The sequence below is a fragment of the Anarrhichthys ocellatus genome, unplaced genomic scaffold, assembly GCF_004355925.1.
Source record: "Anarrhichthys ocellatus isolate YVR2014 unplaced genomic scaffold, GSC_Weel_1.0 scaffold26, whole genome shotgun sequence".
In the NCBI taxonomy this organism is placed as follows: Eukaryota; Metazoa; Chordata; class Actinopteri; order Perciformes; family Anarhichadidae; genus Anarrhichthys; species Anarrhichthys ocellatus.
This window is the reverse complement of record NW_022280056.1, coordinates 2,614,375-2,635,033: the sequence shown is the minus strand read 5'-3', so window position 1 is coordinate 2,635,033 and position 20,659 is coordinate 2,614,375. Positions and strand designations below refer to the sequence as shown.

Below are 20,659 nucleotides of genomic sequence, written 5' to 3'. Positions count from 1 at the left end.
ACAAATTGAAATGAAGTGAAGCTCTATTAATTCTGTAATGTCTGTAATTAATTTATACTTCAGTATATTCCACTTGTTTACAATATTCCCAGCTGGATTTAGTTTTTTAGCTTTTTATAGAAATAAATAATTGACAAGAATGGATAAAAGAGGCAACGTCCCGGAGCTCCAGACCCATAGCACTTATTTGATTAATTGCATATTTGTTTGGAAAATTGCACCAGCAAAGCACAATAGCAACTACTGCAGGTCCTGCATTATTATGCAATCTATTTTAATTATCTGCCCCCTTGAAGGGTTTAAAAATCTAGTTTTAAGATCTTTATTATTCTACTTTATATTGTGCTCACGTGTTGTAAATTTAAAAATAAATATATGCTTATTCATATTACGATTTATTAACTGACAGACCTTGAATAGCCTGTTACTCGAAACCTTCTAGCGTTTTTATTTATTTATTTGATATTATGTGTTATAAGGCCCATGTCCAATTGACGTCATTGTTGTTTTTGATGAGTGGTACGAACTGGTTTGTCTCTGGTCCACATCATCAATATCTTCTTTGGCCACGTTCACAAGCGATGCAGACTCAGCACATTTCTGGATGAAGCCACTTAAAAGACTTAGAGTGAATCTGTATTGATGTAAGAAACATTGATGTATTTTAGTCCAGTGTTAATGCCACTGTCTGGTTAATACTTGTGGCCTAATTAAGCAAAGACTATTTTAAAACCATGGTTGTGATACATAGTCAAGTTCACTATGTTCACGTTATGTTGTTTTATATTAGCAAACCTGCACATTGTTTATATAACTCCCCCAAAAGTGATTGTTAGTTTCAAACAGACCGTATTATGCTTTTATTATAAGTTGTACTAGTGTGAATGGGGTTCCCTTTTACATTTTATTTTCCTAAACTTTAACATGTTGGTCATATCCTTCTTCAAATCACAGGAAACAACATCAGTGCTACCGTTAACAATTACCGTGTTTGCGAAATTACACAAAAAAAGCCAAATTAATTTATTCCCTTTACAGTATGATTACCATTAATGTCAGCTACATGTCAATATAGACAATAATACAGCAATATGCCTTTTACAAATTTCCCTCTGGGGATGAATACAGTATACATCTATCTATCTATCTATCTATCTATCTATCTATCTATCTATCTATCTATCTATCTATCTATCTATCTTTTGTCAGTAGTTTATGACTCCATCTTGTGGTGAATATGTGTCAGTACAGATAATCCTATTTAGAAGAAGTATAATATGTGTTGAATTCAAAGTTAGATCTATAAAGCCCGGTAAAACTTTTGGAACACTAACTTTATTTAAAGCAAAGTGTCGTTATCATTTTGGGAGCAAACAGCAAGTGACACTAGAAAAAAGAAGGCGTATTGCATTGGACAGAAAAACAATTTAAAAAGTACTAAAACATAGATTAGAATCATACATTTAGCAGGGGATTAAACTGGGTAATTTGTCTAATTTATTACAGCACTGGGGTTTTGAAAGCGTTTAATAAAAGTCACCAACACATATTTTCCTACTAATTCACCGTCCAGTCCCACGTCTGCATTAACATATCTAACAAACCTTGAGACTCAACTATTTACGGATGAGGATCAAGCCATCGCCTTGGTTTAGGGTCTCAATACTCTTATAGGGTACCTAATGACCTTTACTAAAGATAAATTACTAAAGATAAATTACTTCAGTCTTCACACCTCCTCTGGCGAGGCGTTTACCGGAAGTCCAGAAAGTTCAACTTCAAATTAAAAGCATAACTGTCATTTACAAAAAAATGAAAAACATGTTAACAGTACTCAAGATTATTAAAGTAAACAAGTAATAATAACAATTATAATACTAGTGACAAATATTTTGTCTATCATAGCATTTTGATACCTTTATTGTAAAATTGACTTAGTTTGAAATGAGAACCGGAAGTCTTAATTCTCGTTAAACACTGATCTGATCGCCATCGGCCGACGCCTACTAATTGGAGGAACGGTAAGTAAAAAGTCTACTATACATTTATCGTTAAATTAAATAGTTTCACCGCTTTTATGAGCCTCGGTCTTTTATAATCTCCTTCGAGATGACTACCTGTAAAGTCTCGACTTCATCACGAATGACAAACGTGATGTAAGTTTTATGTGAAATGGCGGTGACCCGAAAAGGAAGTAAGAGACAAACACTCTCAGAACAACACAGCTAACTGGAGGACATCGTTTTTATGATCGTATTTGGTTTGTGACCATAGCTAAACAGAATAAAGGTCGGCACAGTAAACGCAAGCTGCTGTTACTGTAAGTTTAACTCTAATGTCAACATGTTACAACACTTTTTCATAATGGCTGAAGCCAGATGTCTGCGATTAAAGCTGCTGTAACGCTTTTCCAGCTTCTACTTTTTCCAGTGTTACTGACTGTATGTTAGCTGTGGAAGTCTCAGACAGGACTTTAACAATAATCATCATAATCTGAAAATAAACGTAGCATGTTACAACTAGTGCATGCACAGTTATACACATGTAATAAGTAAGAAAACTAAATAAATGTGTTATTACTAACTGTACCTCGAAGTTACCATGACAATAGATATTAACCTCATTGAGTTCTATTATTTATATATATTTCATGCCATTATCTGCTCTTATGTGCCCAGTTGACATATTAGACATTACGCCCTTATTGGCTCATATCTAGCAGATTGAGTTGTTTTACATGTATCACCCGCCTTGACACACTGCACCAATACATGCCGGACCCTTCCTGGTCCTGGTCTGGTGTCATACTCCTGGTCTAGTGTCAGACTCCTGGTCTAGTGAAGACTCCTGGTCTAGTGTCAGACTCCTGGTCTAGTGTCAGACTCCTGGTCTAGTGAAGACTCCTGGTCTAGTGAAGACTCCTGGACTACTAGTGTCATACTCCTGGTCTAGTTTCAGACTCCTGGTCTAGTGTCAGACTCCTGGTCTAGTTTCAGACTCCTGGACTACTAGTGTCATACTCCTGGTCTAGTATCAGACTCCTGGTCTAGTGAAGACTCCTGGTCTAGTATCAGACTCCTGGTCTAGTTTCAGACACCCTAACCCTAGAACAAATAGTGAGACATGAACATTATAATTTCTCAAAGTTCAAGTTGAGACCTTCGGATTTCTTGATTTGTCAGATCAACAGTTCAACACCTGAAGAAGTTCCCTTCACACTGATATAAAACAAAGCGGATCACGTTGCAGCCCACGTCTTCTTATCTAAATCAGGATTGTCACATAACGTACAAAACATGATGAGTTGGGAACGGAGGACTCAGATTACTGTAACGACACCTATGTCTTCATTGTAGTTAATTATACAGGTGTGTGTGATTAGTGGGGTCATTGCATGTTCTCCTAAGTGCTGTGGGAACGTGTAGTCCAGGTCCGTGGGACGTTTTCCTGCGTCTCCCTTCAGGAATGCTCGGCCGTGTGTTTTCTGAGGCCGACTTCAGGTTGAGACCCTGTTCCCGTCCTTACTAAAGGCTCAGGAATGTCATTAATCTGTGTGGGTGTGCAGCAGCAGTCGGCTCAGTATAGCCACTGACTGGATGTGCAGTTCAGCTCAGGGTTTCTCTGCACAGCTAGATTAATATTGACTGTACCGCAATATGTATTAAGATTCATGTTTGTGTACTTATTAGGTACATTTGTACAATCTCATGTAGTCCAATGATAATAACTGCTGTATCTGTAAAGTTTAGACAAGTTTTTCAATTGACACTTTTCTTTGTTTTATATCTTTTTTAATTGAATATTTTCGGACAAAACAAGCATTTTGTAGACATTACTGTGGGAAAATTGTGATTGGTATTTCTTTTGTACTATTATTATTTCTGATATTTTCGAGCCAAACTAGAGCTGCAACGAATGTCCATTAGTGATTCATCTTCCAATTATTTTCCCAATTAATTGTTTGGCCTTGAATTTAGAATGTCAGCAAATGGCAAAAAATAACTTTTCTTATCTTAAAAATGTAAAATATGTTTTTATTGTCTCCAATTTTGCTCATGCGGTGGCGCTCCTTAAGCTGCAATCAACTTCAAACAATAGAAAGCCAACAAGGCGGTACAGTAGTACACCAACGACTAAAACAGATGTGTGAAATATTGCACATGCCATGAGATAAAATAAATAAATACTTAAGCATTATGAATATTAGGAAATAAAAAGCATACAGATGTCTTGTTTAGTCAGACTCACAGTGAAAGATATTCAGTTGACTGTTATAGAGGACTGAAAAACACAACGATATTCACATCTGAGGAGCGTATAGTCGTGATTTTTTGCTTTAAAAATGACGTGAATGATTAATCGATTATCCAAATATTTTGAGATTAATTCAGTCGATCGACTAAAAGCATCCGGACGGTTGTATCTGCGTCATGTGTGTTTTATCGGCCGTATCTTCTGATGAAGTTTGGAACTTGAGACCTTCCCTCTTCCCTCTGTTCGGCCATGTTGAGTCTCTGCTGGTACTCGTCCTGTTCACTTGATTCATTCGTTGAACTTGCATTCAGCTCCGTGTTGTTGCTTCGCGGCGTCGCCTCTCAAGTGGTCTTTCTTAACTTCCTGTGTGCTGTGGCGGTTCTTGTATGACTAAGTTGTTGTTTTTGCTGCTGAGAAGAAAAAAAGCAAGAGAGAGAGATTGTTTCAGATAGACGACAGAAGAAAAGTGACAGCTCACACGCTTTCTCCTAAATCACAAAAGATTTCCACGAGATCCTCAGAACATCAGAAATCAGCAGTTTGCTCTGTTGTTTTGTGTTTTTATGACATGTCGTATGTAGTGGAGAGTGTGTGTGGGTGTGACAGACTCATATATATATATTAGCCACAGGGCACACATGCTCATCAGGATATCAGAGCACATGAAATGTCACACAACTCTCAGTGTGGAGGGCAGTTCTGTGCTGTTTTTGACCCAATTAGAGAAGATCTTATTTGTCCTTATTCTGCTTTTTATTGATTCTTCTTTAGAGTAAAACCTGAGTTCATCGTGACAGGCGTAGAAACATAGTGCTGTCCACAGTCGATCATCAAAAGCATAATAAGCGAACGTGTTATCCTTTAATCTAGTCAGAGGGAAGAGCAAGAAGCCCTGTTGGAGGGAGGGGGGGGTGAAATTTGGGGAAGTGGAGATACATTTCCCATAAGTCCTTGTCATTAAGCTCCTCCCTCCTCCCCAGGCTTGGCTGAGAGCCAGCATTGAGCAGAGCAGGAGCGACGGAGTCGTGAGACGTGAAGGACAAGGCGGACAAACAGCTAGTTTTACTGATGTAGAGGACCGGTTTGTTATACACAGGAAAGAGAGAGAGAGAGAGAGAGAGAGAGAACAGCTCAGACTGTCATCTGTCGGTACGTCTACACGCCCCTCTGCCTCACACACACACACACACACACACACACACAGAGTTGTTTTTGTGGTTGTGTTTATCTCAGTGGGTTTTTTTCTCTACTTCCTTTCCACGTAAAGTCCTCTGGGTGTGGTGTTACGCTGGGCTTTCTGAGCACCGGCAGCACCTTAAGAAGGAAGTGACAGTTGAACTGCTTTATCACGGTAATATATCTTGCAGTGCGTGAAGTCGGCACACACCAGGTAATGGCACCACGAAATGGCTTTCATTGAAATGTGACTACGGTTTGATGTCAGATCCTCTTTACTTGTCGTGCTGTGTGAGTATTGTCTATAACGTACCGGGGAGATGTTTTTGTGGCAGCTGTGCGATTGTTTTAGTCGAGATGTGAGGAATGATCCTGGCAGGACCTCTATCAACAATCTCTATAGCGGCATGTTTATGAGCAGAAAGAGTCAGAGTGACGAGGAGAAGCTGCGGTTAAGTGTGATGGACAATCTGATGCAACTGTAGCCCCAGTTTGTGCCTTTCAAACTGCATTTAAATGCACCATTTCACCGGCGCTGAGTGAGCTGATTTTACACTCCTACATGTTTCCACGACTGTAACCTCCGAGCCGTCTGCAGTCAATCGTGCAAATCTGCATCGTGAATCTAGCCTCGGCCGTGTGTCTAATGTGCCGCAGTCGACTTCCTCTGAGTGAAACGGAGCACTTTGCATTCAGCAACACGGTTGCAACTGTCAAAACAAGGCCGGGGTTGAGCTTCCTGTCTCATCTGCCCACCGCAAAGTTTCAGTTCAAGCGATCACCGCCATCCAGAACGCACTCGATCCAGTCGGAGCGTGTTAAACTTCAAACCTACCTATTAATATGTACTTAACCGCGGTATAAAGCCGGCTATTGCTTCATCGCAGTGTGTTACCTGTTGACTAGAGTAAACATCTTATCTTAAGTCGAGTCAATGTTTGAGCTCCTCAACTGGAGATCTTTGAAATAACTAAATTAACTTTTCAGCCCCTTAAAACTGAACAAATGAAATACAAATAAATAAATAAAAGTTAGAGGAACTTTTAACGTGAAAATAAGACTTCTCGTTGGTTGTCACCGTGCAGTTTTTCTTCTTTTTGGGCAGCGTCACTCACACATAGTCAGATAGTAAAAAGTCCTCTGTTGCATTATGGGGAAGTAGTTTTCGGAACGTCACAATATAAAGGTCAGTCACTCAGATGATGGGCAGCGACCATGTGATCTGTGGACACGTTGCAGCAACGTTGTGTTGGATAAATGTTGTTTGTTATTGATTGCTGCTGTAGAATATTAAATATTATGAACTAGAGCTGCAGTGATGAGTCGATGAGATGATTGATAGAAAATTAAGCAAAATATGCAGTTAAGTTTTGCTGGATCCAGCTTCCTGAATGTAGAGATTTCATTTGATGGTTTTCTTCGTGACAGTGAACTGAATATCTTTGTGTTTTGGACCGGTGGACGGACAGAACGTGACATTTAAAGAGAAATTACTCAGGGAGTTTTTATAGATGAGAGGATTAATGGAGAAAATAATCTGCAGATAAACTAGCAGCCTTGTTATAAACTCCCATCAGGCAACTCCATTAATCTACTAATTGATCCATTTATTCTCAGACACACATATGATCTGTTATGATTATAAATATGACTTATTTGACATGAGTGATTAATGAGAAAGCACTGTACTTATCAGTTTGCTGTGATCTTCTCTCTCTCTCTCTCCAGATCCAGCAGATGAAATGGCGGTGAGGCAAAGGATCTTCAACTCGACAGCACCGTTCTCCGGGTCGTCCCAGGCCGAGATGAAGGGGTCTTACCCGTCCTGCTCGGCTGCGGAGCAGGAGGCGGAGGAGGAGGAGGAGGAGGAGGAGGAGGGCAAGGACAGCGAGATGGGCTACATTGCCTGCCTCAGCCCGTTGATCAATAAACTCCTCACACATGGGACTGCAGAGCAAGTGGGAGAAATGCCCCTGAAGACCTCGTACTTCATTGCCCAAGCTGAATGTAAATATGCCTTTTTTGAGTTTTTTATTTCATAATAAATGAAACACCTGTGTGGACAGAGAGTTGAACCCCCTGTGCTCTCCTCAGGTGAAACACAGGACTCCCAAGAGTTCAGTCCCTCCTGCTTCGAGCGCTCCTTTCTTCCCTCCCCGAACTGCTTCACCAGCAGGTTTGTCACTCCGTCTGCATTTCACACTCCGTACGGTTGTACTGCTTTCTTTAATGCCGTTTTTACATCGTTGCCGCACTTCAGTCTTCCCGCAGAGCACAACAATGTGGCGTGCCCCACCACGGCCTGCGCCCAGGAGCCGAGCAGCTCATCGGCACAGCTCAGCCCGAGGAAGAAGAACAGGAAGAGGCAGAAGCGCAAGGGCAAGAAAAAAGTGGAGAAGAAGAAGGAGAGGCAGCGGCACAGACACCGAATGCCCTCCGGAGTCCCTGAACAGGAGAGTGGAAGTTCCCTGGTCCGGATCCTGGTAAGAAGTCCGGTTATTCTTCACATCTCATTGAGTCTCACATATGAAAGACATATTGAAACTGCCATTGAGGAAGATTTGTACTCAAAACAACCGAGAGAGCTTGCAGCGTTTTCCTTGTGAATCATCTTCAGGGAAAAATTGCCACATTCTTTGGCAATCGGAGGCTCGATCTGCAGACATTCCCATGCAAACATGTGTTGTTACTGTGAATCAGCGAATTCCGACAAAGCTGCCCGTCATGGCCTTGAGCGTTAGAGCCCTTGAGCCACCTCACCTGAGAACGTCCACATCATGGAGTCTGATCTGTCGTGCTTTTTGCTTGCTTGTAGGATGAGTCGTCTCTTGGGGGGAGAAGCGACCTGAGTACTTCTTGCTGTAGCAGCATTGAAAGCTCAGAGGAGCAGGACAGAGGGCCGTCTGTCTACTGCCGACAGGTCTACAACACAGGCTCCAGCTGCTCGCCCCTCAACTGGGGGGACCCGGTCCGGGGATCCCTCTCCAGCCTCCACTCCTACGGGCAGGACAGCGACTCCTCGGACTCCCTCAGCAGTCTGCAGGGAGACTGCTCGCTGGCTCTCGCGGGCCTCAGAGGCAGCGTCAGTCAGGGGGACCTGTGCTACGCAGGGCCCTTTTTTAAAGACGTGGAGAGGGACGTCAGGGAAGAGGAAGGGGAGCGCTCAGCAGCCGACTCCGTCAGCACTGAGGGTATCATCTTCTACAACGAGGTACTTTCTGCTTTTACGTCCCGCTGGCTTTCTGTCTCGGTTTAAAACTGTGCCTCAGCCAAACTAACGTGTTTCTCTCTTATTCTGTCAGAAAATCCAGCCTGTGGACTCTGAATACAAGGAAGGGGGGGAGTACATCCTCACACAGTTCATCAAGGAGGGCTCCTATGGTGAAGTACACAGCGCTCAAGATGTCAACACAGGCTTCAAATTCGCTGTCAAAAAGGTAACACAGGGCCTCTTTGTTCATTGTTTTGGCTCCACTGCCTAGTTTTTTTAAAGTGTCGCTCATGCTGTTGTTGCGTCCTCTCTTCACAGATCGCCCTGAAGAGGTTCAGCAGCGAGGAGGTGGGTGCGTGGAGTGCCCTCAGATCTCCTCGTGTGGTGGAACTCTTTGGAGTGGTCCGAGAGGGGCCGAACGTCGTCCTCATCATGGACCACAAATCTGGTAAACAAGCCTCCCTTCTGCCTTTTTACGCACTTAATGATTAAGCGGTTTCTGTGAGATGTGATGAATTGAAGTGCAAACACATGAGAATGATGAAGATTACAGAAAAACAGATGCTCGTCGAGATGTGGCAGTGGGCGGTTCCATGAGGCCAGAAATGACTGTTGAGCTTCCTTGAAGTGTAACGATGGGAGATGCCTGCTTGATAAACACAGCAACATACCTCACACTTTTCCTTTGTCAACATATTCCAGGCTGTAATAAAAAAGGAATAGTTGAATCAGGCAATGCGTAGAAGTAAATATTAACAAGTTATCTCTGAGTGTTTGTCCCGGTCTGACCTTATCTGTTATTCCAGGCTCGCTGGGCCAGCTGATAGCGGAGCGCGGCCGGCTGCCAGAGGACCTGAGTCTCCACTACCACTCGCAGGTCCTGACAGCACTGGAGTACCTACGGAGGAAAAAAGTGGTGCATCTAGACATTAAAGGTACGTTATACAACTGGATATTATATTAGAATGTAATAAATAATAGGAATAATGTAAAAAGTCATAACTACAATTTTTAAAAACAGACAGACATAAAAAGACATATAATGTAGCACTTTTATTTCTTTTGGTCCTGAATCCACTATGTTTATTCTCAAATGAAGCATCATCTTTAGGCTGCGTTCACACCAAACCAGATAAAAAACATCAGTCCTCCCATTCATTTGAATGCGGGTAGTGCGTTTAACAACTGCAGCGGTGGGGACGCAAGGGCTGCTGGGAAATAAACCCAGAGGCCTTCAGGCGAAAAGTTGAAACTGAATTAAGTTTTGGAGAGAAGCCAGCCGACGTCGCGCTGCGGTAGCCAATCAAATAAGCGGCGATCCAAAACTGCATAACCCAGCCATGAGGGTAGGGCTTGGCGATATTGCCGAAACCCTCAAACATAGAGGTCATATAGGTCATTTAATGCATTTTATATTAAATATTTTTGTTTGTGTTTCTGAAATGCAACAAAAGCATAGAAGTAGCAGATTTTGGTACTTTGTCCTCCTAACAAACACAGTAAACAGTCTAACTAAATGTGTCAGCCTTTACTTGTTGGGGTAACTAGTGGAAAACTAAAATAAGTCAGATTTCTAGTTAGCTCTCATCAGAGGATTTGGTGTCTTAGTGTTGCAGCTGTTGTGTGGAACACAAGTGTCATAGATACAGTAGATCTGATCCTCAGCACCTGTGTTGTGAAACCAGACTGCCACAGTGAAGACGACGGGCTGGGAATTTCCCACAGTGTGACTCACCGCTGATCTTTAGAGGTGGCGCATGTGCACAGAATCAGGAGAGCAAGAAAGAAAAGGGAGACCGAAACCGAGCGGGGGGATGGGACGAGGAGCAGGAAGTAGTTAGAGAGACGGAGAACAAAGCACGACGACAGTACAGAAAGCAGGAGAGGAAAATAAAGTGGAAAGAAGTATGAAATAAAAAAGAAGGAAAGAGAAAAACAAAAATGAGAACTGAGTTAGAGGAGGAGAATAAAAACAGACTGAAACAGGAAGACAAACATGATAATGCTGCTGCAGCTCAGGCGCCACCTGCTGTCTGTTTGATGCTAGACTCCACGTTCACTCCTCATTGAAGTGTCTCCTGCAGCAGCTGTCCCTCGATGACGTCACAGCTCCCTCTTATTTGTTGCTCCTTTATCTGTAGACTGCTTTGTGTCTGTGTCCCTGTTTCTAATTATGTCTCCCATAAACTACACAGCACAAGTCATGGAAATCAGCGGTAACGCGGTGGATTATTGACTCTGCTTGTTTTCCCTCACAGCTGACAATGTGTTGCTGTCGGAGGACGGTGGAGACACCTTCCTATGCGACTTTGGACACGCAGAGAGACTCGACAACCAGGGACAGAGCCTCAGCGGGTCCACCGGTAAACACTGACCAACTCTAGCGCTTCAGTTAGGAACGTGAAATGCATCCACTCGTGTGTCTTATTGTTTTCCCCGGTGTAATTCGATGCAGATCTGAAGGGCACAGAGAGCCACATGGCCCCTGAGATCGTGAAAGCGGAACCCCGCGGAGCCAAAGCAGATGTGTGGAGCAGCTGCTGTATGTTACTGCACATGCTCAACGCGTGTCAACCGTGGACCAGATACTACACCTGCAGACTTTACCTGAAGGTACGCCTCACAGCGACACACACAGACACACCGCACCCGGCTGTTTGGTCTCTTCACGGCGTGTTCACGCCAGCCTTTGACCCGAGTCCGTCTTTGCGATGGTAACAGATTGCTAACGAGCCGCCGCCACTGAGGGAGATCCCACCCAGCTGCAACGCTCTCACAGCGGAGGTTATCAAGGCGGGACTTGAGAAGGATCCGGCCAAGAGAGCATCAGCCTCTGAGCTCAAAGGAAAAACTGCCAGAGCTCTGAAAGAAGGTAAATAAACCAGCACGAGGTGCGTCCATACACACATCCACAAACACAGTCAAATCCATGTAAATAACACATTGTGGTGAATTTGGTTAACCCCCTTGAATGCATGATCTTCAGTTTGTGAAAGGCTTGTTGTGTTTGTGTGATTGCAGTGGGAGGACTCACCAGTCCAGTGAGGGGACCCTACACAGAGCCCTTTTATATTTCCAACAAACCTCCCGATTCCCTGCAACGCATCAACAGCAGCTTAAGCTACGAGGATGAGCTTCAGGAGTCTGTTAAGGAAGTGATCACAACAGGGAGCCGGGCGGAGGAGCTGGAGGATGACGGCGATGGAGAGGCCGACTGTAACGAGTCGAAGCGAGGCTCACTTTTCTGTCCACAGACGCTGATCCCTGAGCCCAACTACAAAAGGGGCCACAAGATCACCACCGTGCCTGAACTGGAGCTGCGTAAACTGGAGCGAGGTGAGGTTCCCCCCCCCCCCCTCACAGCTCTGCTTTCTTTCTTCTGTTAAACGTTTGATCTCCGCTCATCGTCTTCGTCTCCACTCGTCTCTCAGATTTCTACCTGAGCAGTCTGTCCCAGCTCCACTCGGCTGAGATGCAGGAGCAGCTCTTGTCGTGTCTCAGCAGCGACCCCATTTCCACCTGGGAGCCGTGGGACAAAAAGGTGAGCCGATATTCACTGTTATTAGAGTACATCTCTGATTCACCTCACAATATGGTGAATAAGGATCAGTTTGGGGCCAAGTCAGCGCTTTAATTGCCATCATCTTCTTGCACCACATAGATCTCAAATAGTGGAATTTTTAAAAATTGTTGTCCTGTTACACATCCCATCTTTGAAGCTACGTACTGGTGAGATCGTGGTGAGATCATGACCGGTTAGATTGATAACTTGAACACTTATTTTTTTAACTGATCATTTATCTGAGCTGTGCTGTTGTCACAGAATATGACAGTTCCAAATCTTTATAAAATGTGTTCATTTGACCTGTCCAAATACTCAAGATAAGAAAGAGCTTCTTTGGTGTTCCTCTATTTTGGCTGAAGTATTAACTGTTTAACGTGTTATTTTAGGACTCTGGCCGCTGGTCTCTGAGTCCAGGAGACGAGTTGAGCTCCGGTGTCTTCTCCTACAACAGTCAGCCAGACGTGCAGGTCTCCAGTATGGACTTGCAGCTCCCACCGCCCTGCTGTTTTGAAGGTGAGATAAAACATTAACATCTCTCTTTTTTATAAAAACTATTTAGTGCAGTACTAAACTGTAACACGTGGACCTCTCTGCTCTGTGATCGGCTCAGGGGTGGACGTCTGCATCAGAGACTTCAACAGGAGGAGCATCCGCATCAGGGAGACGCGCCGGGTGAAGGTGGGCCACATCGCCACCGGAATCAGTGATCAGGTGAGGAACAGCAGCCTCACACACACTCTCATGTGTCTGCTTCTGTGGTGTTGTTTTTAAAGCAAGATGTTTGATGCTTATGTGTGCTCCTTTTTTTTTTTTAGATCACTGAGAGGGTTTTCACCCTGGAAACCCAGCAGGGCCAGCAGGTAGCTCACGATGAGGAGGTGCAGGAGTCCGGTCTGGAGCTCAGCTGTGTTCCTGCTCCGGACTTCAGCTCCGTCTGGAGGTGGAGGATCAGAGACGGAGTGCTGGAGACCAGATAGAGACCACGACTCCCTCCCTCCATCGGCCGCAGTGTCTCCGCAACCGTCCCACACATGGCCTTCTGTAGAATTGTTTCAAATATTTGCCTTAAATTTGTCTCAATGTGGGAGGACTGTGCTTTCATCTGGGCCGAAAATAAATCCACCAGTACGTCCTCGGTCTTAAGCACACGTGTCCCCTGTTTTGATTACATATTGGGGGCTGCTGTGTTGCCTTTTGTCTCTAACGTGCTCATTATTCAGTCACTGTACTGAGCTTGTTGGACCACTTTTATGAAGCCGTTCTTATTGCATGTGTGCATTTAGTCAATAAACAGCATTGGAAACTATGCAGTGTGTGTGATACATTATTGATCTCACGGATTCGCGATCCAGTTTATAATACAGTATTTAATTGAATTAACTCTCAGTGACTGTGATCATTTCTGCTGTTTTCTAACTACTTTTCCAGGTTCTAAATACCTTCTGAACTCTGTTTCAGCCTGCTGGACTAAAGTCTGGAGATGACAACTACCGGTCAGACTGTCTTTATATTTGATACATTACATCACTATTTGAACTATGTGATGACCTTCTGACCTTTCCTCTATCGCCGCTGTGAGAACAGAAATCCCCCTGAACCACAATTTAGAAGTTGCCGTCTTACTGAAAGTGACTTTGAAAGTGCGGCAATGACTGGATTTCCATGACATTTGCAGGGGACATTCTTGAGCCCTTGAAGTTGAGTCTCAGGAGTTTTGGTGACCACTGACCTTTAGGGTTAGGGTCAAGCACTATCCTCAAGCAATATCATAATCTAACCACTACATTTACAAAGCATATTAATACTCATATTATGAACCCTGTCCACTCAAGTGTCTTAAAAAGCTTCCAACAGGCTATAATATCTTTGCTAACTGCTGATTGTCATTTAATTTGTTGAGCAGAAAATTACCAAATTTACATATTTATCAACTCAATCAATACCTCCCTCAAGACATATTTTATATTGCTCCAATACTGTTAATGCAGTTAAACAGCTCTGAGAATCTACTGCCCTGCTAGCAGCTGTGAAGCTGCACTCAGGCACAGCACTTTTTCGAGCTAAATGCTAACATTAGCATGCCGACATGCTGATTAGTTTATGATCAGGTTTATTTTTCCATATTGATGCCACTGATTCCTCCACTAACTACACATAGCTATGGTCAGCTTTAAAAGATTTATTTTTCCTATTACAGACAAGATCACAGCAGAAAGATTTTCCGGGGGACTGGAAACTAATTTCAGTTTTACAAACGTGATAGAAAAAGGTGAAAATCTGAGAATATCAAAGTGATTTCATAGTAAAAAAAAACAAAACACCAAGGCACTGACAAACAAGAAGGATGTATAAAAAAGCCAGCTGTAGATAAGATTGCAGTTTCAATGCCGCCAGTAGGCGTACAGTACTTTGAATCTGTGTGACATGAGGTAAGCATCTGTGAGCGGTGCCGTCTGTGTCTGCAGCTCATCGTCCGTAGACAACAGGAAAGGCCGTAGCTTCACTCACACCACAGACAACAGGCAGGGCTTGTGTTTGTTTTTAAGTGGGAGCCACGTTACGGTCACAATGCTGGTCGAAACATCCCAAAAGGAGCATAATGATTAAATGTTGCACAGCTGAGATCATGTGACTGTTTTACCGTGCGATGATTCATGTTGAATGTAAACATAACTTTGTATATAAATCCCTGTTGCGGCCCTTAAGTTACCCACTGAAAATAAGTTTGAGCTGTGCATTCAAGGGGACAAATGGTTTGGGGTTGTTTTGAGCCCAAATATTACCGTAGATGAGATTCATCTACATCTTCCGGCTTAATCCAATAATTGTTTGCAAAAATAACTTTTCTTAACTCGATGAGATGTGACCACCCTCCAACAATGGCAGCAGATGGTTACAGATTTACACCAGTTAACACTCACAAATACATATGAAAAGTGATTCTGTAGCACCTGATGAGGTGGATGGAGAGAGAGAGATCAGAAAAGCAATCTGAGTGGAACAAAAATGAAATAAAGAAAAATTAACTTCAGTCCATATAATCTTTCAGGGCAGATAACAGAAATGCTATGTATGTTTTTTTTTGTCTATACCAAGTAAAAAATAAATTACTTAAAATGCATTCCCTGTTAAAGTCGTACAAACTCTCCCCCTCAACCCCCTCCCACACACACACACACACACACACACACACACACACACACACACACACAATGTGCATGTAATCATGCTCCGCCAACTTCCTCAGTGGCGTGGGGATTATGGGTGTGACAATGCGTTCAGTCTCCCAGTCCTTGGAAATGAAAGGGAGGCAGAAACGAAGAGTGGCTCTTCGTGTCCAAATACAAGCTCTTCCTGTACAACTTGTTCACTCTGCCGTTAACTTCTTTCTGCTCACGTTCAGCTGTTCTTTCATGTTCCTGTCCCCATGAACCTCAGGCGTACTTCTTTCCCATCTCTCACATGTCTGCTCATCACAAACTCCTCACATCTTGCGAATGACTAAAACAGTGGTGAGAACTCCGGCCAAGAAAACTCCCACCGTCTGCCATGTGGGCGTGCCCAAGTGGGACCGAATACCCTCCTAAAAAACAACAACATAAACAAATATTAGCATGTGCCATGCTAGCAATCAGGAGCAGAAGCTTATTTACTTTGAATATACGAGTTTGAGCTGCATTTGATAGCTAGCTTCTTACCCAGCCACCTTGCTCCCTGATCCAGTTGATCACATTTTCCCGGAGGTAGTCCATGGTCCAGCTGATTATTGTTCTGATGATATCAGGAACTTGGGTCACGAGAGCCTGAGAAGGTGTGAAAGGGAAATGCTTCAGACTTTGCTCAGGGCTTTGTTATTCAATCATAACTCTAACTTTGTTTTGATTATGAGGCGACATACAACAGAGCTGCTGAACTCACTTTGATGACGAGTCGACAGGCAAAGTAGAACAGGGCAACCACCCGTCCCCAGTTGAACTTTCCATCTGAAAAGATCTCAATGGCAACTTTCAGGAATATGTCTTTTGTGGGACTGAGCGAAGAGCTGTTTATCATTCTGGGGAAAACAACATTTAGTGATTACGGACAGGCTAAACCGGTTAAAAACGCTCATTAATAACTCTTCAGGCCTGACACACAGGCAGGCAGCTCACCTGTGGAGCTCCACATTTCCATCCAACTCATCTCCAATCTGCTGCAGACACATGGCCAGCTTCTTGTGGTTGGGGTCAGTCAGCTCCACTCCGCCCAGCTGTGTCCTGGTCAGTGCAGTGCTGCCGTCTCCATGCCGCTGAACCCGCTCGTAGATGAAGCTACACAGGGAGACACAAACAGGTGGTAATAAAGTATGATCTGACTGTTCAATAATGAGAAGCCCAACCGTATATATACCGAGTATATACTCACTCTTTTAACAAAACAGCTCCTAGTTCCAGTATCTGGTCTTTGCTATTGCCTGAAAGACAAAGGTCGGTGTTAAATCACCCAAATACTGATACCGTTATACAACCAGGTATCTCAAATCTGAAATAAATGAGTGAATAATAAGAACCTGTGCTGCTGTTATAACTATACGTTTACCGTCACTTCAATCTGAATATGATGCCACACTTTAAATAACAGATAATTTAAAAAAAGCTTGTTATTTTGTTGATAAACTGTATATTTACTGTGCTTTATTACTCTTTATATCAGCTGTGTCCGTGTGTAAAATAACCGTTTGAGGGACATTAGCAGTAGCGTTTATACATTATTTGTCATCTAAGTTAATTGGTGCTAACGTTAAGTCATTATTAAGTCAGTCAATGTTGTGGCTTCAACATATTTGACGTCTAACGAGCCCGGGACTTTGACGTTGTCGGTGTGAAAAGACATGCGGGCCATGAGTCTCCTGATATGTGGGTTTCGGTTTTGTCACGTATTTGCTAACTCACTCTTGTACAGCTATGAGCTAACCAAGCTAGCCACCTAAAGCTATATACAAACGACGAGTAACGGCTAACGTTTCAGTTAGCTATGTTGCTAACCTCAGTTCAGCTAATGTTGCTGCTAGCAAAGGAAACGAGCCACAGGCGCAAAAAACAAGAGCTAATTGTTCAAGTGTGAGAGTACCAACGTCTACCACAACTGTTGGTGACACTGTCACAGTCAATTTAATTAAAAAAACATTGCCGATGCTAGCTGGTACCTTGATCGCCTTCTCCCGGGTGTGATGCCATCTTGTTGTCTGTTTAGATCGCTCGCGACTTGAGGCGCTTCCGTGTAATCACGTGACAAAATTATATTTGCGGTAACTAGTTTTCAGACGCGCTGATGTGATATGATGACGTCATATAAGTGGAGGTGGTGTGTTTTATATTTGATACATATGTTTGATAAATAATGAACAATTTAAGTGCGACTTTTACATAATTTACCACGTCTATCCGTTGACGAAGTAACGTTAAACGACACAAAACAAAAGTGTTTTGCGTTTTGAGGCCTCGCCCTTTTTTGTAAACGTCATTTCCTGCTTCTCGCGGTCTTCTTCAGACCGTCGCGCGCACCCACAGGCCTCTTTACGACTCGGCAGGCAAAGATGGCGGATGCACAAGTACGTTCGGGAACACGGCGTGGTGAATTTAAATTGATATTCTTACCATTTAAATTAACATATTTATCGGGATATGTTAAGTATGTGCCTTTACATGGTCTTAATACACAGCCACGAGCCATTTAAAGCCACGTAGAGAGTTTTATATCTGGCATTTTGTTGTTAACGTTCTGCATACCCTCGTGTAGCGTTAAACCAGCCGTAATGCTAACTAGGTTAGCTTAGCCTGCTACCACTTAACGTTAACTCTTAGCAGAACATTGCTTTGTATGTACTGTAAACGGTAACACTTTTCTTTTAAACATACTCCATCTAATTATGTATCAATATATCGTTTCAGCTAAGGGTGATTTTAGTTCCTTATTAGAGGAAGTCGATGTTGAAGTAGACATCTTTGCTAGGCCGGTGGAGTTATGTAGCTAGTTGTGTCCTACCAGCGCGTGAAAGTGCGGATGTCCAAGTTAACGTGCTTCCTGCTTTACGTGGTCTCACCTCGATTATCTCCTTGTTTCACAGACCGAGAAGGCTTATCAGAAACAGCCCACCATCTTCCAGAACAAGAAGCGTGTTCTGGTCGCAGATGGTGGCAAGGAGGTCAAGGAAAAGCTCCCCCGTTACCACAAGAGTGTTGGGCTGGGCTTCAAAACCCCAAGAGAGGTAACTTGAATTATTGAGAAAATTACTCAAACTACTGTAGAGTAGTTGTTTTATGTTCTTTGTTGGCTGCAAATGATGTCTTTCTCACGATGGTCTTCCAAGCCTTCAGGGTTCTGACGATAATGCCTTTGGGCAATGCTGATGCAGTCACATTAGTTATAAAAAATAACCTAATTTTATAGCAAAGCAATATGCATGGGATGCCACTAACAATATCTATTTTTTTTGCTTTCATCAGGCTATTGATGGCACATACATTGACAAGAAATGCCCGTTTACTGGAAATGTCTCCATTCGTGGCCGTATCCTCTCTGGTAAGTTTAACACAATACAGTATATTTAAACACTAGCCCATTGACACTGGCTTGGGATGCTGCAACAGATAACCTGCTGTCATTTAAACAACACACTCTGCTACAATATTATAAGAACACTACAAATTAACCTGAAGTAAACCAAACTAAAGGTGCATACATTTTCAGAAATATGTGTAAAAGGAACACAATGCGGGTTACTTTGACAAGACGTGACTACATTTAGTGTACAGGAGACTTAAAGTCTTGAGAGTGAAATTGGTTTAAATCCAGCATTGCGTTTGTTACAATGTCCACCATGGTACTGTGAGTATTAATGTCTCAATTGTAACTGTTGAGCACACGGTTAGCAATGTTCCTGACTGCAAATCAACATATCCTTGTGCAGGTGAAGCAACCCAAGCCAGAGCCAGTGTCTTTAACATGGTAACTTATTACAAACTTTACATTGAATTTCCTTTTTTTTTTTTTTTTTTGTCACTGTCGTGCAAATGATGTTTTTCTCACGATGGTCTTCCAAGCCCTCTGGGTTCTGACGACAGTGCCTAATGGCAACACTGATGCATTGGCGTGACAATCCTATTTACGAAGAACTGATTTCAGCGTTCACTGCATTCAACACCCTTGTATTTAACTTTCTTTTGTGTTTGGTCTACAGGTGTGGTTACCAAAATGAAGATGCAGAAGACCATCGTCATCAGACGTGACTACCTGCATTACATCCGCAAGTACAACCGCTTTGAGAAGAGGCACAAGAACATCTCTGTCCATCTGTCGCCTTGCTTCAGGTACTACGCTGCTCGTATGCTTTTAATTCAGGGCTCCACTGTCAAAGCAAACGGTCGTAAATGTTTTCCAGACATGGAAATGTATATGTAAAAGGTTTAAAAAAAAATAGTGCGGTTATTTGTTTGCCCCTGGACAAATTTAATTATAAGTCTGTTGTCCAGATGTCGGTTAATGTAGTTTTATTAGCCCCAAAAAGTAAATCATAACTTGCTGCAAATGATGATTTTCTCACGATGGTCTTCCAAGCTCAAGAAGCTGTGACGATGATGCCTTTTGGCAAACACTGATGCAGCTTTGCTAAACACCTCCCGCTCCAACACGGCTGAATCTTTACCGGCCTGGTCTTGGACAGATGTTCCCCAACCACCTGTTGACATATTATTTTTGCGTATTTCTGCAGAGACGTCACAGTTGGAGACATTGTCACTGTCGGAGAGTGCCGACCTCTCAGCAAGACCGTGAGGTTCAACGTCCTCAAAGTGACGAAGGCTGCTGGAGCCAAGAAGCAGTTCCAGAAGTTTTAGGTGTGACTGAACGGGAAGGCTCTTTGCTAACTTGTTCCACAGTCGAATAAAGAAAACCTTGTTTAAAATGCCTTCTCTGTGTTTGTCTTATCATCCCGTAAAATCATTTGGCACCAAATAATGCATGAACATGCTCGGCTCCCTTTAGCTTAGTCTTTCACTTGTGCATAATTAATCAGTTGGTGTGTGCTGAGGAGTTATAGATGGAAGAAAAATCAAAACTAAAGATGATGAAGAACATCAAATTAAGACTTTGGTGAAAGAGAACTGAAATTTAATATCTAACATTTGGAGAAGAACTTGAATCTGTTAAGTAGAATTATAAGTTTATTTTGGACAGTGACTCAAATCTTAGTGGGCACTAAGTAAGTTTAAAATGTTTGGTAAATAAAACTGCATCTACATTTGCTCTGAAGTAGTGATCAGGTTTATTTGGGTCAAACTATTTCTGAGAAATTTTACTCTGATCTGAAACCCACTAATGGAAATGTGGCTATGATTTGAGGTTTTATTCTTGAACATCCTACTCCTAAGATAATTGTACTAAATCAGTAAAGACTCCAAAGACTACAGTGAAGC

The 20,659-nt window shown here is 42.8% G+C and overlaps 3 protein-coding genes and 3 non-coding genes across 9 annotated transcripts; 5 read left to right on the top strand and 1 right to left on the bottom strand.

The window, feature by feature from the left end:
- The first annotated feature begins 1,952 nt into the window (after positions 1-1,952).
- map3k14a (mitogen-activated protein kinase kinase kinase 14a) lies at positions 1,953-13,512 on the top strand. 4 transcript variants are annotated; one of them, XM_031862128.1, is made up of 16 exons: positions 1,953-2,021; positions 7,159-7,437; positions 7,525-7,606; positions 7,691-7,913; positions 8,246-8,641; positions 8,733-8,867; positions 8,960-9,089; positions 9,448-9,576; positions 10,900-11,004; positions 11,097-11,254; positions 11,363-11,513; positions 11,663-11,977; positions 12,073-12,182; positions 12,593-12,719; positions 12,817-12,917; positions 13,022-13,512. In XM_031862128.1, the coding sequence occupies exons 2-16, from the start codon at positions 7,173-7,175 to the stop codon at positions 13,181-13,183; spliced, it is 2,589 nt and encodes an 862-aa protein (XP_031717988.1). In that variant the 5' UTR covers positions 1,953-2,021; positions 7,159-7,172; the 3' UTR covers positions 13,184-13,512. The 4 variants fall into 4 exon arrangements, with proteins under 4 accessions (XP_031717988.1, XP_031717989.1, XP_031717987.1 ...); XM_031862129.1 differs by lacking the exon at positions 1,953-2,021 and adding an exon at positions 3,001-5,403; XM_031862127.1 differs by lacking the exon at positions 1,953-2,021 and adding an exon at positions 3,001-5,644.
- LOC116391487 (apoptosis regulator BAX) lies at positions 13,319-17,478 on the bottom strand. Its single transcript, XM_031862130.1, has 6 exons — positions 17,392-17,478; positions 16,611-16,659; positions 16,358-16,516; positions 16,125-16,260; positions 15,905-16,009; positions 13,319-15,789 (listed from the first exon to the last, which is right to left on the bottom strand). The coding sequence occupies exons 1-6, from the start codon at positions 17,420-17,422 to the stop codon at positions 15,691-15,693; spliced, it is 579 nt and encodes a 192-aa protein (XP_031717990.1). The 5' UTR covers positions 17,423-17,478; the 3' UTR covers positions 13,319-15,690.
- A 292-nt stretch (positions 17,479-17,770) lies between these two features.
- Positions 17,771-20,151, top strand: rps11 (ribosomal protein S11). The gene is made up of 5 exons (XM_031862098.1): positions 17,771-17,796; positions 18,313-18,453; positions 18,692-18,767; positions 19,426-19,555; positions 19,957-20,151. Exons 1-5 carry the CDS (start codon positions 17,782-17,784, stop codon positions 20,078-20,080), a joined length of 486 nt encoding a protein of 161 aa, XP_031717958.1. The 5' UTR covers positions 17,771-17,781; the 3' UTR covers positions 20,081-20,151.
- On the top strand, positions 18,521-18,604 carry LOC116391656 (small nucleolar RNA SNORD35). The gene has a single exon (XR_004213257.1). It is a non-coding gene; the product is annotated as a small nucleolar RNA SNORD35 (small nucleolar RNA).
- On the top strand, positions 19,254-19,337 carry LOC116391663 (small nucleolar RNA SNORD35). Its single transcript, XR_004213264.1, has one exon. It is a non-coding gene; the product is annotated as a small nucleolar RNA SNORD35 (small nucleolar RNA).
- On the top strand, positions 19,768-19,852 carry LOC116391664 (small nucleolar RNA SNORD35). Its single transcript, XR_004213265.1, has one exon. It is a non-coding gene; the product is annotated as a small nucleolar RNA SNORD35 (small nucleolar RNA).
- Positions 20,152-20,659: the final 508 nt, after the last annotated feature.